The sequence below is a fragment of the Pezoporus flaviventris genome, unplaced genomic scaffold (genome assembly GCF_033815535.1).
Source record: "Pezoporus flaviventris isolate CSIRO_AGI_PZ_B2104156 unplaced genomic scaffold, CSIRO_AGI_Pfla_v1 ptg000035l, whole genome shotgun sequence".
Taxonomy (NCBI): Eukaryota; Metazoa; Chordata; class Aves; order Psittaciformes; family Psittacidae; genus Pezoporus; species Pezoporus flaviventris.
Window position 1 is genome coordinate 11,623,948 of NW_026892583.1, and position 27,380 is coordinate 11,651,327.

Below are 27,380 nucleotides of genomic sequence, written 5' to 3' on the forward strand. Positions count from 1 at the left end.
TGTAGTCATCACTCCACAAGACCATGATGGCTGGACCGTAGCTTGTGATATCAGTGAAGCAAATTCGTCTTCCCCAAGGTATTCTTCATGCCAGTGCCAGCCACGTTGCGTTGAAAAGCTAAAATGCCATCATACATGTGCTGTAGGTTCCCTTGGCACCAGTGGAGCTTTTGATAGGTTTCCCAGCGTGTCATCTTTGCTCTGAGTCAGTAAAATACTCTCAGTGTTGCGAAGCTCTACACTAAATTAAAAGTCACGTTGCTAGGGAGTGTGGTGATAATGCATGGTATTATGCTCTGTAGCAAAAGTGTGCAACAGATAAAGCCTAGAAAACAAATCTGTGAAACCTCCCATCAGACGCAGAGGATCTGTGGGGAAAATTGAGTGTACTTCAGCTTGGTATTAAATAGGTCATGGAAAAAGACTCCCTCTCCTGAATTTCCTGAAAGTCTGCTTTGGGCTGGAAACTGTAGTGGCTGCAGCCAATTTAGAGAAGGAAAAATCCCCACTCTTGTTGCTGTCTGCAGAAGCATGCTTAATGATCGTGCCATGCGATTCTTCAGTGCTAAAAATATGTTACTTCTGGGTTTGTACAAACAGCCTCCTAATAACTGGAGCTCTGGCAAGCACGTGAGGTAGTAGGGGAAAATAGTGTCAGAAATGTGAAAATCTTCCTCTTTCTACTCTCTCTGTAGCACAGTGGAGCTGAACTCTTCTGTCTGTGGCTCGCAGCATGAATTAAGGAATTTTTTTTGAGGGATCTTCCAGTTTGTTCTGCTTCTGAACAAAATAATGGGCATTTTGGTCCCTTTTGAGCTTACAGCTTGGATGGAGAACACTGAGCTTCCTGTGCCGCTGTTCTGTCAGGGTCTCATCAGCCTGTCTGGGGTGATGGGATGAGAAGATCTGATGGAGGATTGTATTTGAGGCTGGCTTCAGTGCTGAAATTCCCAGCTCTTGCTCACACTGTCCCTGCTGTGAGATCAAGAAGTGCAGTCCCAGCTTGGGATGCTTGGCCTGGTGATACCCTTTCCAGTCATTTCTTCCACACAAGGAAGGGACTGATTCTCCAAATTGTACACTCAGCAGGGCTGCCATTGCTTTGGAGAGCTTGATAGAGAGAGGAGCTGCCAGTAATAGGCAGCTGAACTTGCTGCCCAAGGAGAACTGCCTTTGAAAGGGTGACGAGCTGTGTAGGGCTTGTGTCTTATCCCACACAAGGTTTTCGAGGGGGGAGGTTCTTCCTTTCTTTCTTTTTCCCCAGAGCAGCATGTCATATGGTCACCTGCTCCTTAGCCTGGCTTCCCAAGCTGAGTTGTGAGAAACTGTTCTTCAGAAGTGAAATGCATTCAGGGTGCAGCAGCCACCTCCTTGGTGCTCATCCGCATCCACCTCACCTCTGCATCAGGCTACCTGTGTTGCAGAGCACTGCCCAGCAGGAGTACACCTTCTGTGAATCACAGAAAATAAAGCCTAAGATGGCTAATGTGCCTCAATCAACCCAGCTGTGCCAGAAAACCTGTCCTGTCTGCCTTGGCAGTGGGTATTGAAGAACTTGTCCATTGCATGCAGGGATGCTGGGGGCAGTTGCAAGAAGGTTGCGTCTTTGGGCCAGAATTATTTTCAGAGGTTAAATTCGCACTGTGAAATTTAACAAGTCAAAGGGATAATGTGTAGTTAATTTACATGGAGCTTCTTAGTCATTAAAGATGAAGAAGATGCTCATTTGTGAAGTCCTCTGTGCTCCTGTCAGTGCTGAATCCTGCAGTATAATCAGAAACACTTTGCTTTTGACAACTGTATGGCTCTCACTTTTGCTTTTCCAAGGAACTGGTATTGCCTGCAGCAGGGACTTCCCTGAGCGCCTCCTTTTGCGGGAAATGCTGGGCCTGTTGCTTCATTTTTATGGCATCTCTTTCCTTCGTCCACAGTGGTCTGCTCACCTCCCCACCTGCTCAGAGCTCTGCAGCAGCCTCTGGAGTGGAAAAGAAACATTAGGAAAGTAGTTAATTTATTTTTAGCCTCTTAGAATGTGATGTAGCTGCTGGAAGCACGGAGGAGAGCCAGCACCATGTGAACTGACAGGTTGCATCGCAACACTGGCAAATTTTCCGTCGAGTGCTGGTGCTCCTTGGCACTGTCGCAGGGCCAGGGTGCGAGATGGGTCATGGGTGCTGGAGATGGGAGATCATGCACGTGCTTTGAATGATACAAGGCACAGATTGCCGTTTGTGTCTGCTTATGGGTGCAGATGAACAAAAGGTCCGTCTGTCTTTTGAAGAGGTCATCTGCACTTAAATCTGCGTAGAAGCCAACCATCTAGGGAAAGGGGGAATACAGTGTTTGCATTTTTATATCTTGTGGTAGACCAAAGATGCTGGGGTAGCATTGAGCCATGCAGCCAGCTTGGACCTAGAGGTTCACAGCTGTTGGGGTGCGTGTTCCAGGAAGGAAAGTGCAGAGCCCCTGTTGCCATAAATAGCAGTCCTCAAGCCCCCCTCATGTCCAGGGCTTGATTACAGACCTTCTGGCTGTTCTCAGCTCTTAGACAAGGCTTGTTAAAGGAAAAGAGCTTTGCCACTAGTCACTAAATTTCTCCCCACATCAGGCTGTTAGACCTGTATGGGAAGGAGAAAAAGCAAAAAGCCAGCTTCAAGTTTTTCTTGGCTTTTCCTCTGTCAAATCCCATGTTATCTGCTGGGGCGAGTGGTTTTGGGGACCTGGGAAGAAGCGGTCCTTGGTATGCAGAGCTCTCCTCTCCTGGCCACTGCAGCACAGAGACACAGGAGGTGCCAGGAAGCCATGGGTGCCAAATCCTGCAGGCACAATGCTGTCTGGCACGGCTCCCGTTGCCTTCAGATGCATAGGATTAGGTTCTCCTGCTCTGCGCTGAGGTCAGCTCTAGCGCAGACATAAATTCAGACCTGTTTGAATGTAGCAGGGGGAGGTTGGCAGCATTTACACGTTGTGCTGCAGCCTCTCGGCTGCAGATGTGCTTAGAAACATCACTGGTATCTTCTTGCCTGTGTTAGCCACAGATTTGCTTTGATCTTGGTGAGACAAGGAGCAGGATTCGGGTTCACCGGCATTTCAGTGTCAGCTTGCATCTCTTGTCTTATACAACTGGCAGTAACCTTTGTTGTTGAGATTTTTTTCTTCTAATTAGTGTTAGTTGCAATAATGAAAAGGCACATGCTGAAATTCTTACTATTTGACCTCTCATTTAGGGAGAAGGCTGCCAGGTTTTAACAGCGAGGGTATTGATGTGCTCTGGATGAGGTACAGAGAGGGTTTCCACAGGGTTCTCACTTTGTTTTCTTTAATTTTGGTCTTTCAAGTGAGGCTGAAGAAGAGAATGATGTAAATTTGCCAGAGTATTTTGAATGGGTTGGCGTGCAGGTGCTAATTACTGTAAATAATAATGTAAATCCCTTCATCTGCAAACAGGCTGTAACTCACGTTCAGTCAAGCTGCTGCAAGCAGGAGCCGGGACAGAGGTTTGTATCCACAGCAGTGTAAGGAGAAGACTCGTGTGGTGGGTGGTGTGGAGCTGGACCATCTCACAGTCCAGTAAATCTTGTTGCAGGAGGCTGGGACTGGCAGCAGCCTGCCCTTTTTTGGTAACAGGTCAGCTTCAGGTTGAAGTCCCTTTGTTTTTCGCTCCTCTGCTTTAACTTTGCTGAAAACCATCCTGCGTGAGATGGGGTATGGTCTCTCCACCCCACTCATGCTTTTCACCAAGCCAGGAAAGACCCGATTTACATGGGTACAGGAAGTCATAGAGCCAGCAGAAACATTGCAATCGGATCAAGATTAATGAGCATAGAGCCAGAACCTGTTAAAGACAGGATATTTAGCTTTAGCTGAGCTTACCAGAAACATGAATGGAAGGTGACTTGAGTGCTGAGTCTTGAGTACCTGATGTGAGAAAAAGCAGGACATCAAGGAACATTTTAATTCAGGCTGGAATTTATCTGGAAGTTGAAGCCAGATAAATTCAACTGGAAATGAAGGCAGACTGAAGTGCTTGGTAGACACTGGAACAAATAGCCAGTAGATGAACAGTTGAGGTTTGTCTCTTGCTAGTCATTCCCTGGGAGTTGACACGTTGGCCAAACAGAGGTTTTTGGGCTGCGTTCATATGCAGGCTTAAGTTTCCTGACCCCTTTTGCCCTGTTGAAGACACTCATGCAGCTGTAATAGGTGTTAGATCCCAGGGCTGACCCTGGCCATGACCTCAGTTACTGCAGATTTTGCTGATTCTGATGGAAGTGTAGCATCTTGTGTGCACGTATGGAGGAGCTGGTGGGTACTGATGTGTTGCTGGGTCTCTGTGCAGCAAGAGGAGTCTGGGCACTGATTTTCCTCTCTCTGATTAAAAAGTGGGTACCTCCCCATAGTTTTGCCCATTGCCCAGAGCTGGTGCTGCATGGGTAACTGAGGAAGTGGCAAACAATGGGAACCTCTTCTGGGAGCTGCTGAGGAAGGCCTCCTGCAAAACCTTCCTGCAAACCCAGAAATAGCCATCACTTGCACCAGGGCTACCAATTTCAGGCTTGCTTGAAGCAGTTGCAAGCTGCCCAAGCACATGTTGGATTTCTGGTTTGCTGTTGGCCATCCAAGACATGAAAAGTCAATGTTGCCCATCCCTAGGAGGGCTTGGTTGCCATCCAGGAGTACCTAGTTCCTCCCTCCAGTCCCTAATGCTGTAGCATGTCACTTTAAAGATCAGGGATCCCAGCCTAAATTTTTGGTACAAACTCCTAACTTTTCTCCCCAAGTGCATCTGAGAGTGCCAGTCCATTCAGCCCTGCTGCAAACGTGCTCTTCTTGGTGGGTGCCCCTCAGATGTACACATCTAACTCTTAGTCATTTCTTGCTTGGACAAATTACCTGAATGGCTTTTGATAACTTTTTGTGGAAGATGTTGTTAAACTGAAACAAGGGCATAATAAAATGGTAATTTAAGAGCAATTTACTGACAACTGGAGTCCTTAAATACATTGACTTGTAATTGTGGAGCAGTGATGTCAGGCCTGCTATTTGAACGTCCTCTGTCTCTCAGAAAATCCTTGGGCGGTTTTTAAAACACTCCCAGTCTTTAATTGTTGTCCTTGTTATGCATGATAAGCTGCTGTCTGGTTTGTAAACTACACATCATTCATCTCACCCGCTTCATCAAAACCCCAGTCAACATATTTGTCTGCTTCACTTCTGAAATGAGATAAGTCATACGTGACAACAGGAGGATAACCCAATTCCTGCTTTCAAAATAAAAAGGTTTATCTTGTTTGGGGTTGGGTTTTTTTAGGATCTTTTTAAGCATTTGAGGGGGATCCCGTATTGTCATTGTTCCTTGGAGACATCTCATCTGGTGAGATACAGGCTTTCATATGCCTGTGCTGACAGCTCCTCTCAGCCATCCCTCCTGGCAGGGTTGGTGTTTTCGAGGTGGGGGCCAAAGGTCTTTTTTGCAAAAAATAAAAAATAGAAGGAAAAATTAGGCAGTCAGGTACTTTGAGGTCTCTGAGTGCAGGCACCGGTGTGCTGCCTGCATTGGTTTTTGCAGGAATCCACAGGGACTGCATATATCCCTGCCTTTTTCCATGCAGGTTGGCTTTACCTTTGGAAAACTATGACTGTTCCCAGTACATCATTAACAGCTTTGGGAGCTCCATGTGCCTTGCTGGCAGTTGAAATAATCCAGTCATCTATCAGGAGGCGGGTTCAAAATAAAAGGAAAAAGTTCCTTTATGCAGTGCAGCACTAGAGGTGGGTCCATCACTAGTGGACATGGGGGCAGTTAACAGTTTGCAGGGATCCAGAAGTGATTAAGGAGATTTGTGACAGAGGAATCCGATAAGCACTCATTAAACTGACAAATATCTCCTCTTTCTCAAACCAGAAAGCCCCATGTTTAGGGATAGTATTGGACCTATTCATAGCACAGAACAGGTTTCAGCCTTGGAAGCAGGACCCAGATATATTTGGTGCTGTATTTATACACAGGCACTCTGCACATGCATCAGCTGTGCTGTATAGCAGCAAAATTGTATTGGTTAAGTAATCCTACATTAGAAGGTAGTTTCACATTCCACCTTCATTCATCCTCTTACCCAAGAGAAAGAGTCCCCTGATAAAAACAGGAATTTTCTGCTTCGGGGGCACTGGCAGCTCTCATCCTTTCCCATTACAAGGTGTCATGGGGCTGGGATGGAAGCTGGATCCTTAGGGTGCTCATGGTCAGTTGTTATTTCAGTTCATCTCCAAAAGGAGATGTCGATGCAGTGGCAGCAACAGGCAGAACAAGGATTTTAGGGAGTTTAAAACCAGCATGATAGAATTTCTAACTTTGAGGCTTTCTCTGTGCTCAGATTTCAGTAGTCAGTATCATTAGTCTTGCCTGCCCTTAGAGCAGCGAAAGCCTTGTGATGGGAAACATCAGGCATCCTTGGAACAGCACCCAGGGGAACTAATGAGTCTGTAATGTGATTAGTGTCTGTGACCCTGTAAACCACTGCAGGTAGCATGCCAGAGCCCTGGGACATGGGAGCCCAGAACTGGGACACATCCTAACCACAGCTGACCCCGGGGGAGCTTGTTGTGGCAAAAAAGGGTGAGATACTCCAAATGTCTGGGAGTGCATGGCAGCAGGTAGGGAGATGAAGGAGGTTCCTGTGATCTGGGATAGGGTGGAGAGGGGCTTTGAGGGGGTCACCAGCCCCTCTCCCCCTGCCTACACGCAGCTCCAGCTTTCTTCCTCCTGTGCCACTCTCTCTAGATCTCTCTATTTGCTGGCATATAGGATTAAACATGACCTTCTACCCTATCTCAGAGAGAGCCAAATGTCTTTCAGATCTAATTATTTTCTGGTTTTGCTTAATTGTGCACATCCTGCTGGTGGCTGAGAAGGAGAGAGGCTCCTGCTGAGGCTGGGGCAGGGAAGGGCACCCTGCCCCTTGTGAGACACAGGCTTTCAGATCAGTGTTCCATCTTTTGGGGTTGTGATTTCAACCCCCCAGATCTCTTGGACATCTGAGGTAAGTTTCCCAAGTGGCTCTGGCACTGTCCTGTGTTTCTCCAGTGCTGACCTTCATGCTCAGCTCTCCCCCATGTAAGGAAGAGTCCAGCCATGGCCACCTACCTCCCCCATCGTCCTCCTTCATCCCTGCACCCAGTTTGCAGCAGGCTGTACTTCTAATGCATGTATTTTGCTACCTAGTTCCTATGTGCAAGTGGCACCAACTTTTTTTAGAGTGCATTTTGTGCCTTTTTTTAATGATCTTTTGATTTCTCAGTTTATCCAAGCTGCTGCAGAATCCCACAGCCTCTCCGCGGAGACCATGCCGGGCTGGGATTTGGCAAGTGCTGCTGAATCTCCCCAGTGTGAGGATAGCAAGGGGATGGGTGACATCCCTCTGAAGGAGGAGAGGAGAAGACAGGTTTTCAACCCTCTGGGCAGCTGGCTGTGAGTGGGGAAGAGAGAAGGACAAAGAAATCAGGTTAAGCACGACAGGAAGTTTTGCCTGTAGCAGTTACATCTACATATGGAAAATATGGAGATGCTCTAGTGCACCTTGAGTCCCACTACACTCACATATGCTTCACTTAGGTTGAGCATTGCTTTTCCAAATCTCTTTTTATCTAGCTCCGAAACAACCTCACAGCATCCCCATGGGCACAGGAGCACACCCAGAGACCAAAACTCACGCTCCTCCACCAGAGCTGTGCCACAGCGTGTCCCTTGCACCTCTCAGCACAGTGGCACGAGATGGCTTGGGCACACCATCAGCCGCATCAGGAAGCGGCTCAGCAGGAGGGGTGGGTCTGTAGAAGTAAATACCACTGCAGAAAGTTCCAGCGAGAGCTGTCAGTGTTTCCAGCAAGCCATCTAGTGGCTTCCTCTTTAAATGGTTGCATGCCTTGAGACTGGGAAGGCAAAGCTGGGGGATGGGTGTTGCTCACCGCTGCAGTTGTGTCAGGGAACCGACATGCATGGCTCAGTCCTAATTGGGAAAAGGCCCTACAGTAACGGCCCTCTTCTGGGTCACGGGGAGATGGAAGGGTTCATTGGGTTAGCTGCGGGACAGCAGCATGGGTGTTCTCAAGAGCAAATTAATGGGTGATCCTACAGATGGACATCCAGATCTTCATTTTACTGGTGTGGGTTTGGTTAGCATAGCACAGGAAGAATATAGGGATAGTCAATATTTTAGAGCAGTTTCATGTACAGTATGGGTAGGAGACAGCAGATAGGGAGGGAATTTTAAATCACATGAGAAATCAGACCATTTCACTTGGTGAAGTTTTGGGTAGTAGGTTTAAAACAGAAAGAAGTCTTTTTTCACCAGATGGTGTAGCTGCAGCAGTCTTAGGCACAGCCTGCTATGTTGACAGGAAGCTTGAAGGCTTCATAGAGGGGTTTGGTAAACACTGGAGGAGAGACTGACCTGGGGCTGGGAAGCGTCAGTCGGGTGGTCTGGGTACATCCTGAGCTGTCCTAGGTTGGTGTTTGTATAATATGTTCAGAAAAACATCCAGTGATGGAGATTTCACAGCATCTGTAAGGCAGTCTCTCCCTGTGCATCACTAGTCCTATCTGTAGAAGGTAGTTCATGTCCAACCTTATTCCCCTTTGTTGAAATTCAAGCCTATTACTGCAATCCCCAGGAGATGTGGAGAGCAGCTTGCCTATGCTGGTCTTCAATTCTCAGACAGATGACAGGCTGGCCACTGCAGTTTTTATTTGCAGCATGGTTTTTTGCCTTATGGCTGAGCCTGTGATGCTTCCTGACCCCAGCCTCTTCCCCTCATGGTACCGCACAGCGATTTGTTCCCACCTGCATGCGGATATTTCCACCTATTTAATGCATTTTTTTTCTGCTGTTTTTTCTGACTTCTCCATGTCTCAAGATTGTTTGACTTCTAATCCAGTTTCCTGGAGTGTTTTCATTTCTCCTAGCATGATACCTGCATGTTGAACACATTTATCACATCATCCATATCACCAGTGACATCCTGGGTAGTGTCATGGCTGGGACAAGTCTCCTTGCTCAGCACATACTCCCAGTCTGACAGCGAATCACCAGTAATGACTCTCTCCATATGGTTTTCTGATGAGCTGTGTGCCCACATTAGAGTAGTTTTGCCTGAGCATGTTTCTCTGGTGTGCTGCTGAGGAAGCCATGTGAGGCAGCACCTAATGAATATCAAGATATATGGCACTGACTGCTTCTCCAGCTATTCACAGGCCAGTTACTCTGTCGCAGAAGGAAATTAAATTGTTCTTGACAAATCTGTGTGGACAGTCGCTTATCATCTTGTTATCTTCTAAGTGCGTACAAATAGGTTGTTTCATTATTTGTTCCATCAGTTTTCCAGGAGTTCGAGTTAAGTGACCTGACTTTTTCTTTTGTCTGTTTTGTAAAGCTAAACCCTATGTTTGCTTTTTTTCTGGTCTTCTAAAACCTCTCCTATCTGCTGTGAGCTAACAAAGGAACAATAGTTCTGTAGCTGCTTCAGATCAGCCCTTCTTTCTCAGTACCTTTAGGGCAGCTTATCACACCAGGCTGGGGAATGGACCAACACCCTGGTTTGGTTATTGCCCTCCTGCTGGGATGCTTCTTCCCTTTGCCCTCTGTGCTCTTATCTGTCTCAGCTCATTTGAACCTTTTCTATTTTCCAACCAGTGCTTTTAAAAGGTTAGGTTTATCCATGAAGTGCTTTTGTGTAGTATTTTGTGTAATCTGCAATAATACAGACAATTCAGGCCAAATCATGACTCTGGTTAACATTAAGACAACAGCAGTGAAGCTACCTGACAGTAGAGATGGGTGTAATTAATCTTTTTTAGTGATTTTCAGGAGCATCTGATAATCCTCAGTGCCCAGTTCAGCACACCCTGGGTTTCAGAGAGTGGTGACCCCCGTGCCTGGGAAATGCTCGTGCAGTGGCATCACACATGCAGGCATCCCTTTGGTGTGTCATATTTACCCTGCCAGGGTCTATTTCTTGTATTAGCTCTGTTTGCCGATTTCTCAGTGCCCTTCTTTTTTTTTTTTTTTTTTCCTTTCTATTCGTTCAACAGGAATCATTAACCAATGGCAACAGGAATCCAAGGATAAAGTGATTTCCCTGTTGTTAACCCACCTGCCTTTACTGAAGCCCGGCAACATCGAGGCAAAAGTCGAATACATGAAACTCTTGCCTAAAATCCTGGCCCACTCGATTGAACACAACCAACACATCGAGGAGAGCCGGCAGCTGCTGTCCTACGCCTTGATACACCCTGCCACCTCCTTAGAGGACAGGAGTGCCCTGGCCATGTGGCTCAACCACCTGGAGGACCGCACATCGGGCGGCTTCGGCAGCCAGAACAGAGGTCGGTCAGATTCGGTGGACTACGGGCAGACGCACTACTATCACCAAAGACAAAACTCCGACGACAAACTCAATGGATGGCAAAACTCTCGAGACTCGGGCATAAGCGTCAGCGCTTCCAGCTGGCAGGACAAAAACCTGGCATGCGAGAACGGCCATCTGCCCCTCTACTCCTCCTCCTCCGTCCCCACAACCATCAACACCATCGGCACTAGCACAAGCACCAGTAAGTACCTGTGGGAAGCTCTGGGGATGGTCACCCAGGGCCATTCTTCACAGCACAGTCCCCCCATCCCACTAGAAAACACTGTTTTGCCATGGTTAGCAGAGGGGCTAGGTTCATCTGGACCATAGAAAACTCCTTTTTATTTTTCTTTCCCCTGCTTTTTATTTCCTGCCTGCCTTTTTTTTTTTCCCCTCTAGTCCTGTGGGGTTCACCTGGCAGCTGGAGAGGAGGGAAAACCAGCCAACCTATGAGAGCAAAAAATGTGTATTATCAAAGGGAGGCCCTTCTATTTCATTTAGCTCCATGAAGATTTGCAGCTCATGTTTCAAGAGTTCCTAAAGCAAGCAGGGATATGATGCTTCATGTCCAAAAGTGAGCTGGTGGACTTGAGTCCAAAAGTTACCTGAGGATTTACTGGGAGGAAATGGGGTTGATGCCCTGAAATGCAGGCATCATTTTTGGAAGCAGAGCTGGAATCTGTGATTTTCAGGGCACATCTGAAAATGTTCCCTCATATCTGCAGCACATGGAGGTGTGAAGCTCGTGGTGATCAGGGGGTTTAGACACACAGTCCTCAGTGTTTCCTGGGAGATGATGGATAGCTCTGCCCCTGTGGAAGAAACCCAGGCTTTTGTGGGAGGTGGAGGGTGCAGAGCCCAGCCCAAGGCTTTGGCACTCAGAGATGCTGAAAAGCACTGTGGCTGGAGATCGCTGGGTTTGTGTGAAGGTGTTAGTGCAGCTATAACTGTCTTTTAAAACAGTCATTGATGCCTCCAAGCCATCCTTAGGAGAGGAGGACAGAGCATCATCTCAGCAGCACTCAGGAGCTCCTCTGCCCACCTGCTCCCTCTGTGGAGGGCTGTCATGCCCACCTTCTTGTCGCCTTGGGTTACTGTCACTATTCCACCTGCAAGGCTGGATGTCCTCCTTCACTTTGGGGCATTCAGAAGGTCTCCCTCTAAGATGCTTGACATCTCCCTAGATTCAAGGGTTGCAGAGAGTGCTTCAGGGAGGTGAGGCTTCTTGCGGTGAGGGCACTGGCTTCTCTATCAGCATGTGGAACGCCACAATTAAATAGCTAAAAGCTTTAAAATGGTCACTTAAGGCTTCTGGGGTTTTCCCTTTCTTGTAATAAGCACTTTCTTTTAGGTGATGTTTGAAGTCGACAGTGATATGAAACACAGCTCTGGGTCTATTGCTATAGCACCCTGCTATAGCCTCTCCACTGCCCATCCTTGCAGGCAGTGCTGCCTGCTTTGCCAAACAGGGATTTAGCAGAAGGGTCTCAGCCTCTCCACTGACTCTGAACATCACACCCATCCCAGCCCCTTGTCTGTGAAGCCCCAGTTCCTGCTGCCTTGGGGATGTTCAGCTTCTCCAAGAGCTGGGTCCCTGCACTGCAGAGGAAAGCTGTTTCAGAGTGACCAAGCTGTATGGGAAAGGCTTAACAAGGAGGCAGGGTGAGAAGAACGGTGAATGTATTTGCAATTGGTCTGTTAAGCCTCACTAGCGATTATTGGGGGGGGGGGGGGGGTTCTTCCTTGTGATTTTTGCATGCCTGGCAGTTCAGAGGCTTTGCACACCATGGAGGCAGTGGAAGAGATCATGGCTTCTGTAGGGATCTGGTTCCTCACACTGAGGTCTGGAAGCAGGGAGGTCTGACTGGTGCAGCAGGTTAATCATTGGCAGTGGCTGGAGCTCTGCAAGATGTGTTACGTCTTGAATAACACTTTCCAAAAACCCCTTTGTGTCTCTTCCAGCCTTTTTGTTCTCAAACCTGCTTCTTGTCCAGTGGGGACCCCAAGCATTAGCACAAGGCGCTGAAACCCAGGCAACAGCCAAATTACTCAGCAGTGCCTGAGCTGCTGCACTGCTGAGGTTTTTCCTAAATTCCCCACACCAGAATAAGGTGTGCACAGCAGCACAGTGCTGGGATGGGAGCAGCTGTGGGTCTGGCAGCAGCCCTACCCTTTACCCTGGTCTTTTGCTGGAATACTGCACCTCTCCACATCTCTGCTGCTCGTTTTGCTGCAGCATCCACTGCCGTTAAGTCCCAGCATGGCAGGCCTTGCACAGTCTGGTCCTTCGTAGCATCCAGCAGTAGATGCTTTTCATGGTGTCAGGGCAGCTCATTCACGTTGTCTGTGAGATGCAAGGTTTGTAGAGTTTATTCAGGGAAACTTTTCTCTGAGCATTGCAGCAGGGTCAACATGTATTTCTATGGCTAAATAGCTTTGCAGAGCTATCTGAACACATCTTCAGTCCAGTCTAGTCCTAAATGTTAAGCTGTTTTAACTGCTGCTAATGTACTTTGGTGGCAGCGTGTTCATACAGCCTGCGGTTTGAGCTACAGATGATCCAACTGCACTTCATGTGTTAGCTCATAAGCTTCCCTTAATGCAATATTTGCTTGGACACAAGCACAGTAAGTCCACAGATGCTAAAAAATAAACATGGCTGTCAGCCTTTGTCCCAGCCCCTTGGGTCGATCAATACATCTATTAATCTTTGATTCCAAAGCAAAGCCCTCAAACCGTTATTGTTTGTTTAGGGTTTGCTGTTATTTTTGAATTCTCCCTCTTCCTTGGAGGTGTTTATCTGGGCAGGGGCTTAATCCAGGGCACAGCCTTCCCTGAACCGGTCCCCACAAAGGCGCTGCCTGTTCCTCGTGCTGAAACGGGGCAGAGTTCTTTCACAGAGAAATAATGTGGTGATCTTGCCCAAGGTACTTTCTTTTGGCATTGTGGCATAATTAGGTGCAACACTATTACAGCACGGAGTTTAAATAGGGATGGCTGAAGCTCACATGGTAATTTGCTTTGTGCTGTCCTTGGCTTTGACTTGACCTAGACACAGGTTCAGGCTTTGTTCATCTCCAGCTCTCTCTCAGCAGTGCTGGCTGGTGTTAGCCAGGCTTGAGGAGATTTTGCTGGAGTCCTCCAGCCTTTGCAGGACAAGTTCGGAGTGCTCTGAAGGATTTACCACAGTAATGGTGATCTAGGAGTGGGACCAGTGCCATAAGTGATGGGTTTGGGTCTGGAGCGATCTGAGGGTATGGACTCACCGAAGAGATGGAAATTCGTGTGCTCCCTCCGATCCATTGCGTCACCATAACTGCTTTCTCAGCTTGAGCCACAACCTTAAATGAAGCTTTAGTGTGCTGGGAGAAAAGGAGCCTCAGTGTGGGATTGGGAGTGCAGGTGGGCAGCTGGCCAGTGCTGCTCCAGGCGTGGTGGGACAGGGTGAAGCCCAGAGCCCAGCTCTGCAGCCAAGTCAGGCAGCGGTTGCAAAACGCCCAGTTGCACAATGCCTTTGCAGTGACACAGGGCCTACAGATTCTGAAAAAGGGAAAAGCAGCTACCTTTAAAACTGCAGACCAACAGCTTCGTGCGTGGGGGCTCTAGCTTCTTCCTTTCCCCTGTGTAATTGGTTCCACCCGAGTACCATCTGATGGCGTGCAATGCTGGGCTTTGGTGGTCAAGTGGAAGTGCAGCATAGCTTAACCCTGTGGTTTTTTGCCCTCTCAGAAGGTTGTATGTGCAGAGAAGGAAGGTCTGCTATTAAATACACTTGTCCAGTGATGAGAAGGTGGAGTGCAGGTACAGTGGTCTCATTTGGACCATAAGGTGTGCAAGCAAGAAAAGAGAAAGAAAAGCACAAGGTTTGGTGATAGTGATAGCAATGCCAGTTGGCAATAGTGAGCCTGTTGAACTGCAGCTAAAGAGGTAAAGATTTGGTTCTTGGCTCTGACATACATCTGGACGAGTGTCTTGGTCCTGTACTCCCAGTATATAACCTGGGGATAACAGTATTGCTTCTTTTTATCAAATATATGGTGAGATTTTCTGTCCTCTCACCTCTGGTGTAGTGCTAGGGTGCTTAAACTTGTCATTGAGAGCAGGTTCCCATGGGCAAGTCTCTGCACAGGGGCAGGAGGTCTTAGTTTTACTGGAGGAGCATCTCGTTCCAGAGATTTGAATTAAGAGCCAGAAGTTGCAGGCTCTTTCTGGCAGAGGAGTGAGGACCTCCTTACTCCAGTAGATGTCCAGAAGAGGCAGCTCAGTGCCAAGCACAGGCAGCACTTTAGCCAGGGTGAGTGCCTCCAGTTGTCACCCTGCCTGGGAGACAGGAGCTCTGCCCAGACAGTATATGGGCTGTAGTGCTGCCATAAAGCAATGTCATGTTTGGTGCCCCAGTGGGGGATGTCCCTGAAGAAGGCAGGCAGTGCTTGGTCTTATTGGAGCTTTGTGTGTCTAGGAGTCTGGCTCCTATCTGTCCTTCCAAAAAGAGGAGGAGGTCCCTGGACTGGTAATGGTGGTATCTGCGTGCATGGCCAGTAGTGCCTTGCAGTCCTGTTTGGGTGAGCACCTAATGTTTCTCTGGTGCGTGTGCCGTGGTCACTTGGAGTGGCACCGATGCCTGGAGGTGTGGTGTGCGTGGTACCAGGGGACATGAGGTGCATCACAGGTCAGTGATGCATAGATACAGTCAGAGACCTTGCTATGGAATGTCCTGCAGAGCAGAAGACCAGGCATTGGAACTGTGTTGGCACAGGAGAGATGTTGCAAAGTCTTTGGTATGTCAGTGCTGCTGCGCTGCCTGAGTTCCCCTGTGAGTGAACAGAGGAGTCCTTAGACTTGCCAGTCTGCAGCAGCCTTCTGCTTCTGCACAAATGAGAAAGATGCTGGGTGCTCAAGCCTGCTACACCCTTCCCATGGTAATTTTGCCAGAAGACTGGTAGTGTTTGTCTGTGAGGAAAGAGCAGAATGAGCAGTGCAATGCAGGAGAAATACCTATATAATCTCCTTGTCCTGAAAAAGACAAATAATGTCTTACCCTGTCCTAGAGCTGAAGAGAGGGAATAAGTCAGCATACTTTCTTCCATGCACACCAGCCTAGGCACCTGCCAGCTCTCACAAAATGCTTGTTTCAGTCATGCTCTAGTGGCAGTAGCAAGTTGTACTGGTGATCAAACTCCCCATACCACAAGAAATGTTGAGATACTGGTGGCAGCAGGGCACCCTGCAGAAGGAGGGACTCTTGTGTGTAGTTCCCACTAAAGGCTGCTGGCTGTGGGGCAAGCCCAGAGTCAGCTTGTGGAAACCCTGCCATCCTGGGAAGTGTTCCTCTTTCTCAGAAGAAACTCAATCCCAGCTACTGCCCTACAGGCAGGTCTGCAGCCATTAAAACAGTATGTTGGCATGTGTATGCATGATGTAGCTTGCTGGATTTTGCCTGCATGTGTCCCAGTTATGGACTCCCTAGTGAGAAAGTAGATGAACAAGGTGGTGAAGCTCTTCCCCAGGTCATCAGTGAATTGCGGGGGAAGAAATGACACCAAGAAAAGACACCACTTGGCATGAATGCAGTGTGAGTTTCCTGACTCTTCCTCCCCTACACTGTTGTGCAACAGCTTACTGCCTACCACCGGAGACAGCCCTGTCATCATACCGGGTATCCAAACTGAGCTTGATAATGGCTACTTGCCTGTTTTAACCCTCAGGACCACCCTGGTTTGTGTTGGGTTGATGGGCAGCTTGCAAGTACCGTGCTCTCCTCTGTGTAGATTTGCAGTGATACCTGCAGGGGATTGTGTGGCCTCAGCCCATGTTTGACTTACACGGTGTGCAAAAGGCTAAATAAGGTTACAACTGTGAAGCAAACAAAAGCGCTGTTCTTGCTGGGGCAGGGAATTAGCTTTGTACTCAGAAATTGCCTTCAGAAACTTGCTGCTCAGTTTACCATGCTGTGTACTAAGAGTTGGCACCCTGCACTCATCTTGCCAGGTGGGGACACCTCTAGTGCTTTTTTTCTCTTTTACTTACAGACTGAGAAAAGCTTGTTGCCCTTCCTTGCACTTGAGCTTTTCAGCAGTGGTACACGGGGGCATTTGTTGTCTTACTCATGCCCTCTAGTGTTGTGCGTTGGAGAACATTTCTAGGAGTCACCCACTTTGCCAGGGTCCCATTGCTACAGTATCTTCCTAATTCTGTAGCTTGAAAACAAAATCAGAGTCATTGTACAAACATAATGCGTGAGTGCAGTGGTTTTCTCAAATCAATGGAGAATATGCACAAATACAGCAGTAAAAGGAACTGAGAGTGAGGGCAATATAGAACCATAGAATTGTTTAGGTTAGAAAAGACCTTCAGGATCATCTAGTCCAACCATAATCTTCTGTTCCAGCTCTGAGCAGCAGATGCAGATTTCGCATCCCTCTATCAATTCAAAGCACTTCGTCCCTGGGAGATACAGTGCACAGCTCTGCAGGCAGGGAGATGAACGGTCACCTGCCCTCAGCCTGGAAACCATTGGTTTGGTGGTGGAGGCCTTTTGTGGTGTCAGCATTGCTGGGGAAAATCTGCTGCCACTCTGGAGTGGTCACTGCAGAGCTGTGTTTTATAGCCAGTGGCACTTCCTGCTGTTGAGGTGCTCCATTTGCTGTGTCCCTTGCCCTCTGTTTAGAAGGGAGGTGTCCAAAATCAAAACAGAGCAAGCTGTGCCCACTCTCTCCGAGCTCATCTGCTGGCCATGATGATTTTAGTTGATGGGCCAGCTACATGTGCTCATCCCACCACCAGCCCAGCTCCCATACTGCCCAGACCTGGTCCCCAAGCTGGGCAGAGAGGATGCAGATGACTCTGGGGGGTTGAGGTTAGCAAAGCAGAGTTGACGTTACCCGAGGCATCAGACATCACAGAGACAGAGATGGGGTCCTCTGTGCCATGCCCACTCTGCTCTCATGTGGGAGTGAGTGACGATGGGGGGCATATGTGCGGCCTACAGCAGGCAGCACTTTTGGGCTGTGTGCCAATCCTGCTGTAGGCAGGGTGCTGAGTGAGTGATGGATACCTGCTGCCAAGCAGAAGAGTAGGCAGAGAAGCAAATGCATATCCCACCAGTATGCTGCAGTGGGTGGCTTTTCACATGAGCGGCGGGCTGGATCTTGTGGTCCTTTGTCAGCCATGATGCTCAGAAGCAAAGATGTCACCAAAAGGTGGATGGGTCATGCTGCTGTCCCAAAAGGAAAGAGGGGAGGGAACCTTGAGGCTTCCTTGCACCATGTGATTTGCACCATGTGATACCATGGGTGGCATGCGTGGATGTCATCAGTTGGGTTTGCCTGCTGGTAGGTGCGGACCGGCATGGGTGCTCCTAAACCAGCCCTTGCAACACCAAATGATGCTCTGGGCACTTGAAATAATCTGTATAATATGGTCTGCCACAGCTCTGGCATTGTTAGAGAAGCAGTGAAGGCAGAGGGGAATGTTGGTCTGTGCAGACAGTGAAGAGGAGGGAGAGCAGTGGGTACCAATGGGTGGCACATGTCTTTGCCGTAGGAAGGCATGCTGCACATGAATCCTCTGGGGTCACACCACTGCTTCCTCCAAACCTGGTATATGCAAGGTTTGATCTTTGCATGTACCCACACATCTCCTTACAGGGAGGAGATGCTCCTAAATTCATGCGCCCTACTCAGAGACGGATGGCTCTGCAGCTTCCTGGCTGGATTGAGACCACATAATTCGGGAACGTCTATTCCAGCAGCACCCAGGGATGCTCCCATCCCCTCAACTTTTGAAATACCAGTGCAGTCACTGACCATAAGCACTCAGGGCAGGGACAGTGTGCCCTGGGTTTGCACAGCCATTAGTGTGTTGCATGTCCATTGGCAGTGGGGGGTAGGACGCCATCCTCGACCTGCAAGTCAGAGTGGGGGGAGCTTGAAGCTTGCAGCTCCAACACGGCCTCTGTTCTCCTTACAGCACCCTGGGTATCTTTGTGAGGGGTATTAAGAAGCAGCCACAGTGGTTTTGTGCATTCTCCTATGGTCCTTGGGATTCCTGTCACCAATGAATCATACTTATGACCTGGAAACAGGGCAGAAGCCACCAGCACAGCTGATTGATGTTCTCTGGGCTACAGAGCAAAATCAGACATCCCCAGTAATTCTCTCAGACTCCTCAACAGTCTCCTGTGTCAGTTGACTGGGATGTTTTGTTGATGGATGCACCCTCCTAGACCCAGGTATATTTTACCAGCTGCCTTGGTGCCTGTCTGATACTGGCACAGGTGACAGTAAGCTGTGGTTACTCATTGCATAGGAGCTTTTTGCTCTCCCGAAAGAAGCTTTTCCTTTTCCATTGCCCTCTGAGGCCCCATCTGCAGTTTGCATCACAGCCAGACACTATCAGTATGGAGCCAGGAGCTCCATCTAGAAGCCAGGTACCCAGGGGCTGCTTCTCAGCCCCTCCACTATTATCTTGTGTCCATAAAGTGCCTGCTGAGTAATGCCTCTAGCTGCCTGGAGCTAGGGATTGCTCTCATCAACTCATCCCTGGGCTCCTAGTTGCCGGAAGGCACTTTTCCCCATCCGGCAGCTGCAGAAGGGAAGAAAGGGTCCATGCTGGCAGAGGCATGCAGTCCCCCCTAAAACCCTTTTTGCTCCTCCACATCAGCTTCCCAACACCACCTTTCCCCAGCCTTCCCTTGCAACCTCAGGAAAACCAGATTTGTGATGTTTTCCTGAGCATCCTTGTGGGGTGAGAAACCCCTGAGAGAATTGCATTCCTATTGCTCATCCTTTGAAACTGTGCAACTCTGGGATATGGCAAGTAAAGAAATGAAGACAGATGAGCTCTCTTTCCTCCAGCCATCAAACAGCAGCTGCAGAAAAGTGGCAGGAGGGCACCAAGGAGGGAAGGGAGTGCTAGGGCTTGGATTCATCCGAAGCAACTCCAGTCTCCTTCCCAATGGCACGTGGACTTGCTGTGTTCTCCTGACTCAGTAACATGCAGCTATTTAATTAACTTTTGACTTCTGGTTTAAAGGAGCAGTGCACAAAATAGTTATTTACTTCATTTGGGAATTCTTCTAGTTGTTACCATAATTATAGCTTCCTCCTCTTCCCTTTTTTTTTTTTTCCTTTTTATTATATATTTTTCTTAGCAGAAGGAAAGGAGGGAGGGAGGGGGAATATTTGCTGCTCTCCTTGTGGTTATCACATCCCTTCAAATTACTAAAAGAGGCTGGGATAATAGGTCTGGTGATTATATATAGGCACCATCTGCTCTGTAGTTGCTTCCTATCAAAGTGCAGTTAGGAGAGTGCAAGAAGGATATTTTCTCTCCAGCTATATTAAGACTCTGTTTCCATCTCGGCTCCAAAGCAAAGCTCTCTGCATGCAAATGGATCAAGCGTGGTGTAATCAATGGCTCGGCTTTGGCAGGCTCAAGATAATTTTTTTATTATTATTTTATTTTCCCCTCAAATTTGTTATGCAATTTTATGCGAGGCTGGTTCCTCTGCATTCGATGTTTTCTTGTAGCCATAGTCGTCCCCCCCATTTGCTGAGCAATAAAGTCTCATGTTAGCTGGTGCAGAGATCTGTGCCGTAACTCGAATGCAACACAATATCTGAGCAGTCGAAATGTTTTGGAGGATGATGAGGGCAGATTTTTAGGTTGCATATGCTGTTGGTATGTAGAGGAGGTGGAAAGCTGAGCTGAGTTAATTTGGAGCAATAATGGGAAAGAAGTAATACATGCTTTATGACAGCAGCTGCTGCTGACCTGTTGCTGCTGGGGACTGTCGGGGTGCGTTGCAGAGCTCAGTATTTGGCGCAGTACTGGGAAGTCCTGACATATCTTTGCTGGGCAGTATCTTTTGCATCTTATGTGGGGAACTGGATTCTGCATTTGCTCCTCAGTGGCTTCAGAGACCCACAAGGCGCCTCTTCTGTCCTGGAGCTGGTAAGATTTTATGGTCTTGGAAGAAGGAGATAGAGGAGAAGGAATAAGACATCATCAGTCCAGATACAGGGTGCTCAGGATGGGGCATGCAAGTCCCCAAGAGCTAGAGGCCAGAAGATGGTAAGGCTGAAATGCAGAGGAATTTGTCTTGCAAAATCCAGGCTGTGTGCCTACAGGAAAGGAGGGCTGAATGGCATTTTGGAATGAGAGAAAGTGGGTAAAAAGAGACGAGGGAGGAGAAAATCCCAAGTAAGTTGGTGAGAACAAGAAAGGCTACAGGGCTGTAGTAAAGCCCTGTTTCCTTCCGCGTGAAATTTCCCTGATGATGGTCGGGTGATGACTGTGAGATGTGCATCATTTAAGATGCATGTTGTCCTCCTGTATTTTGCCACTGCTAAAGGCACCCTGTCTCCCGTCACTCACTCCTCAGATTTTTGACTCTTTAGGGATTATTTCATCCCAGTTTCTTGGGGCATTTACAGACATTTTTACGTTCACCCCTTCCACTCGACTGGCTTAAGACCCTTCTTAAAAGACTGTACATCTTCCAGCTTGGCTTCCTGAAATGATTATAACTGATAGAGGGGATTCCCCATCTGAAGTGTAACATGTAGTAGGAACTGATGCTGTTGGTGGTCTCAGCAGGCACATGCTCCTCAGACCAGGGATCTTACTAGCAGCTGGTGGAGGCAGTGGGGAGCATGGGCTACTGCTTGAGCAGAGCAGATGCCCTTGGACATTTCTTCTGGTTGGAAAAGAAAGGAAGGAGAGTTTCTGCATCCCAGCACTGTTTATCTGCCTTGATCCGTGAGCAGGGGGGGAATTCCCGCTGGGAGCCCGTATGAAAAAAAATCAGTGAATTCTGGGGTAATGACAGGGACTGGGTTCAGCACAGCAGTGTTGTTACTGACTGACCGGGATTCCCCAGGGACAAGCACTGTTTGTTCTGTGGTTTGTGTATAAATGTATGAGAGAAACCACTTTTATTGGCTTGGAGATAGAGCGCTGCATTTACCCAGAGAGCAGTGTGGTTCAGGGCAGCACCTTCTTGCAATATGCCTCTAATCCTCCACAGCCCCTCCACCAGATTCCCACCTCCCCCAGCCTCCATGTTGTGCATCCTGTTGTCTGCAAGTTAAATCACAGTTGGGATTCACACCTGGTCTGTCTGGCTCCGGCCTGGTGAGAAGCCCAGCACAAGGACCTAGAAGCAGCTCCCTAGCTTCTGCTCCTTGGTGAGACGAGCTGGGCTTCCTTCCAGAAATGCATCCCGTTGGATTGCTGAAGCCACCAAGAGCTGTGTTTGCCTGTCTTTAGATGCAGCCCCACTCCTGCTGCACATAAGTGAGTAAATAACAATAACAGCAGTTCCTGCCAGGGCCAAACATTGGATCCACACATGCTTGTGCTGTGCAAGGGCTTGTGAAACCCTCTGTGGTGGTCAGCAGAGACATCCCCTTCCCTGGCTGTGCCTGGATGGGGCCTCACATGCACTGCTTGGAGAAAGCAGCAACAACTGAGTTATTGTTTCCCTTTCCAGTTTCTTGAACAGGAAACTGTGTTTATAAACGTCATGTCTTAAAAAAAGTTTGCTTGACAGGCTTTTCTGCAGTCTGTGCTTCTTCCTAATGTCTGCTCCAGGCAGCATTCTGCTTACGTATTTCTTTTTCCCGAATGCACATAGCTACCCAGTGGCTGCTTGCATTTAGGACCCTTCATTTCACCCCCCATGGCTTATATCAGCCCCTGATTTAGAAGCAAGGACATGGTTTATCCGGCATCATACAAACAACGTAGTTAAAGTCACAGCCACAAAACCTAGGGAAGGGGAAAAAGAAAAGGCAGAAGAAAAGGCTCCAAGGGTTTAGGGGATGTTGAGCTGAAAAATGTTCCATCAGGTTCTGCTTTGGCCATGCTGGAGCTGCCTGCAGCAGTGTGGGGAGCGGGTGAATGAGGTGCCCAGGAAGGAGGCTGGGTGCCAGCCGGGCAGCATGACCCTCCGGCAGCTGTTTCCAAGGGTCCTCAGCGCAGAAATGTTGGAAAAGCCAAGAGTGTTGGTCTGCCAGCGCGGGGGAGTCTTCCTGGAGGAGAGGATGCTTCGTGACTGGGGTAGTAAGGAGGAGGTGGAGGAGAGGACCGAGTTGAACTTGGTGCTTGCTTTGCAAGGGGGATTGCAGGAGTGTTGCTCAGTATTTCCCCACCATGGGGGTGCCTCCGGGCTGTGCAAGAGACCATGTGGCTTTGGCAGATTAAAAACATCCCCACTTCCAGCAAGTTGGGGTCAGGCTGCTAATGCAGGTATCTACAGACCAGAAAATAAACTGTACATGCCTGATGATGCACCATAACCGGATTTGCAGAAGTGCTGTTTTTAGGTTTAAAAAAAACCCATATCCAAAACAGTTCAGCATGCACCTTCCAGTGATTTTTCCTTTCTCCAGCCATGGGAAGGATGTTATTCTGAATTGAAATCTACTGTATGGACTGTGCACTGGTATAAAGGTTGTGAGGTGGTTGTAAAGGTCCTCTGGGTCTCAGGGACCTAGTGGGGGACCATGTAGCGGTGGAGGGCACGCTGGGTCCGGAAACGGTCTGAACACTTCTCTGTATCCAGCAGTGCATCTGGCTCTTGCTGGAAGTGCTCACACCAGCCCTGCATGTGTCTTGTCAAGGACTTTTGCTGCACTTTAAACCAGATTTAATGAAGGGTGCACTGGGGCAGAGGGAAGGTGAGCACTTTGCCAGCCATCACATGCCATGTGAAGGAAGGTCAGCCTGCAGAGCCCAATTCCTCAGCTCTTAATTTAGCAACGGGTGGCTTTTCCCTTCTTAGGCTGAAAAATTGGCCTGAAACCCCAAGAAACCACAACACAAATGTCTGATGCTGTTCCACATGATCTTCAGCGAACAAAAACCTTCTTGAAATTAGCCCTTTTCTACCAAAATAGGCAACACCACTTCAAGTGACTTGTCACAGCTCAGCTGTTGGCAGCCCTGGGTTCACCTTGGACCATCCAAAAAGCATGCTGGATACACTCCCCTGCATCTCTCATTCATTCAGAGGGCAAAAATACTTCCTAAACCAGAGTTTTTCCCAACAAATTCATGGTGGCTTCTGTCCCCTTAGCACACAGCTGAGGGCAGCAGGCACGGATCAGGCTCTGGACAGTGTCGCTGTGGTGCTCAGCCATGGGGCTGCATTTCAACTGATTTATCTTTCTTTTTATTTCCCTTTTTTTTCAATGCTAAATATGGTTTTTTTTTCTTCCGGGTGGGTGTTACGACATCTACAGAGCCCCATTTCAGTGCTCTTTGGGGGTACAATTGCAAAGGCAATTGCTGAAATAACTTGGCCAAGATCACCTGAAATCCATCTGTTTCCCCATCAGGATGCATCACAACTTTAGGAAACATAACACTGCTCTGAAAAACAATCCCAGGTCCTCACTGACATCCTTTCCTGCCAGGAGACTTTTGGAAGATGTTTCTGTAGTTATTTAATGGGAAGGGAAGAAATTCTTCACCGTAAGCCATTCCCCTGCTTCCCTCTATAGCGTGATGTTAGTGTTATGTGCTGGTAGAAGAAAACTTTCAGAACTAGGAACAACTTAGACATTGCAGGAATCCAGAGTTTTTTGGCCTCATCCATCAGCTGCGTGTGGCACCGGCTGCTTAATAAATGCAAACGAGCTCGGGGTTCTTCTCTCCCCTCCTGTTATAAACCCTCTACTTGGTCATTTTCATTGCACTTCTGGTCAGCAGAGATGGCTTTGATGGCAGGTTTTCCCCCAGGCTTTAGCTGGGAATTAAACCCCACTTAATTTTTACAGCACAGAGCACAGTACACCTGGCTGGGGGGTTTCCACCAAGGCTCATTTATATTAGGAAATAACATGTGGAGGAGCCATGCATGGTTTGGATGAATTCCTGCCAATACGAAAAAGGGGGTTAGTGCTTTGGTGCTCTAGGAGGAAAAGCAACGAGGACAATGAATTTCCCCCAGGTTTTGTACAGAGTTAGGAAATTTGATTTAGAAGAAAAATGGAAAAGTTCTTGCTTCAGTTTCATATGGACTGAAAGGTCATTTTAATTCCTCTGCCCTCAGATTTCCCTAGAGCAGAAAATCTGCTTTTCATCTCATCGACCCTGCAATGAAGCTTAAGAGCTCTCATTTTGAGAAATCAGTGTCTTTCTGCAGAATTTGCTCTTGTCTATAGAAATGAGTCCATGTTAAGCAGTGCAGAAGTTTTGTTAGCCATCACAATGTGAACCCCACATCTGTACTCGGGGGCACATTAAAAGCAGCAATGTTGGCTTGGGTTTGTTGCAAACCAGAAAGGACCTTCCCATAGCACTAGATCCAGAACTTGTCCTGGTTATCTTAATGGGCAATGAGACACGGCTCGGCTGAGTGATGGTTAATCCAGATATCTTCTGGGTTTTAGTTACCAGGAAACAGCCCCCATGAAGTTTAACTGATTTCATTAAAAGTAACTGCAATAAAACATTAAACAAGTGGTTTACATCCTAAATCCATGCTTTAAAATACATTAACTGCATTTATGGTTTAACCAGCAGTTTAGTGACTTTGTGAGTGGTGGAATTTGAATTTTGTTAGCCAACAGGCAAATCTTTTAATATATTTTTCATTAACAGAAACAAAGATAGTTTGTTCATATTCCTCTTTTCCTCTAAATACCATGTATTATCCCTACTAACCAAGGGGCCTGAAAAAAAGATACCTAAATCTTTAAGGAGATAAGTAAAACTGAACAAGACAGTATGGAAGAATAAGAGCGAAAACCAGAGACTATACATTAACAATTGTATTCAAAAATCTAATTAAATTGCAGTACTTCTAGCAAAGTGTCAGAAAATCATGATTTGGGGGTATTTAATACTTTAGCATGCCTAGGATATATTTCTGTACTTGACTGGAAGGCAAGTAAATGCCTACTCATTGTAAAGCCTTTTTCAAGAAGTTACTCCAAATCACAGGGGTTGAGTTGGTGCATCACTTTCTTCCTAGCAGTGTTAAAGTTATTTGTTAAAACAGATTGAACTTGATAGTATCAAAATTTCAGCCAGGAAATACAAACCCTTATAAAACTGGGAAGGAAAAACAAATCTAAAGCTTTCCAAAGATTATTTATTCTTGGGGGGATTCACCTTCAAAGAGGTGAAGACCTCTTTGTCATGCATGTATTTTCACCAGTGCCTTGGGTGTTTGCTTTTGTGGACGGTTACAAGGCCTGTGGTGGGAAGTACACTTGATGGGTGGCTCAGCTGGGATGCTCTCATTGCTGATGATATCTCAGCGAAGTGCGGGATCTTAGTGGGATTCAGCAAGGCTTAGACATTTCTATGAATGAGAAGTACCTCCACAGTGATGTTAGGCAGATGTGTAAATGCTCGTGCTTTGGGCATAAGCCAAGTCCTATCCCAAAGGAGAGACAGAGGAGTGTCCCCTGGGTCTGTGTGAGGACACTCCCACCCTTGGGATTTTTATGCTTTTCCCAGCAGGATACAGGTCTGGATGATTTTAGCAGGGTGAGTTTCATGGCCTCAGTGTAGTCACTTGCAAATTCCCATTACACCTGCAATAGCAGCAGTGCCTTCCCTGCAAGGGTGACACCAACCTGGGCTCCAGGGTTGGCGAGCAGCATCAGCCAGACACCCAGCACAGTCTCAAGCTTGGGTTTGCTGTCGGTCCATGACTCCACATGGGGAAAACCTCCAGAGATGTTTGATTTTTCATTTTTTCCTAGAGATGCAACCCACACAACACCTTTCCTTAAGCAGCCCAACATAGCTCATGTAACCCCACCTCCTTGCTGGTACTCCCATCCCCTTTGCTTCCCGGGAGGCAAAGTGGAGAGCTCAGGGTAGGGCTCAGGTAGCCATGGGCACTGCAAAGCCATCATCGAAGCACCGTGGCCAACCAGCACGTGTTTTATGATGTCAGTGATTTTTTTGGGGGACTCTGTTGCCGCGAGGGGGGAATAACCTCTTTGATTTTGATTTTTTTTTTTATTTTTTTTTTTATTTTTCAGTTCTCTCAGGCCAGACACACCACAGCCCTTTGAAACGCTCTGTGTCCCTTACCCCACCCATGAATGTGCCAAACCAACCTCTAGGACATGGATGGATGTCTCATGAGGACTTACGAGCTAGAGGACCCCAGTGCATCCCTTCTGATCATGCCCCCCTGTCTCCACAAAGCAGTGTAGCCTCTTCGGGAAGTGGTGGGAGTGAACATTTAGAAGATCAGCCTTCCGCTCGTAACACATTCCAGGAGGAAGGGAGTGGGATGAAAGGTGAGTGAAAAAACAGATGCCTCCCCCCGCCGTGCCAGCACCCAGAGGCAGGAGGGGAAAAGCTGTTTTCCCAGCAGCATGGGGCTCGGCGGTTTTGGGCGAGAGTGCTTGTAACCAGACGGGGCCTTTCAGTGTTTCTTCCCAGCCTAGGAATTTAGGCTTAGGGGTATAAGTTAGGTTTTCTTATAAGCAGCTGTTGGTTCTGAGCTGATGTCTTACAGTTGGGTGCCGATGAGCTGGTTTTGCCCCAAAATCCTGCAAGCTGCCAGCTTTCAAAAAAGCTGGATTTTTTCCATAGCCTCTGGCTTTTGGCTGCAAGTGGTGCTCTTTTCACTTTCCTTTCTGTTATGGTGAAAAATAGCTTAGTGTAAGTTTAACAGGCCACATGTGATTTACCATTGCAGTGTTTGGTACCCACCAAGTATTTGGGGAAGTTTTGGCTTAGGATGCTTGCTTGCAGTGTATTTATCCTGTGTATTTCAGTTGTTTTTCCCGTTACACCTGCATTTCAGACGGACTCTTGCCAATAAATATGTGTGATCCTGTTGGTAAACGAGGCAGAAACGAAACCCTGTTGCTGCAGTCGAAGAGCAAACTTCAGGCTGTAGAGGAGTAAATAGATAAAAACTGATCAAACGCAAACTCTGTATTCCTGTGAACAGACAAAACGACTGAAAATGAACCCCCAGCTATCACAGGCTGATT

At 47.8% G+C, this 27,380-nt stretch overlaps 1 protein-coding gene across 4 annotated transcripts in view; it reads left to right on the forward strand.

Annotated features, from left to right (window-relative positions):
• Window positions 1–27,380, forward strand: part of SAMD4A (sterile alpha motif domain containing 4A) — a 101,339-nt gene that overhangs the window by 51,442 nt on the left and 22,517 nt on the right. For 2 of the 4 annotated variants that reach the window (XM_061462601.1, XM_061462602.1), the window contains exons 3-4: window positions 10,088–10,606; window positions 26,412–26,675. In XM_061462601.1, coding sequence (XP_061318585.1) covers window positions 10,088–10,606; window positions 26,412–26,675 — 783 coding nt within the window. The remainder of the gene's footprint in view (window positions 1–10,087; window positions 10,607–26,411; window positions 26,676–27,380) is intronic. The other 2 variants (XM_061462604.1, XM_061462603.1) reach the window with 1 other exon arrangement.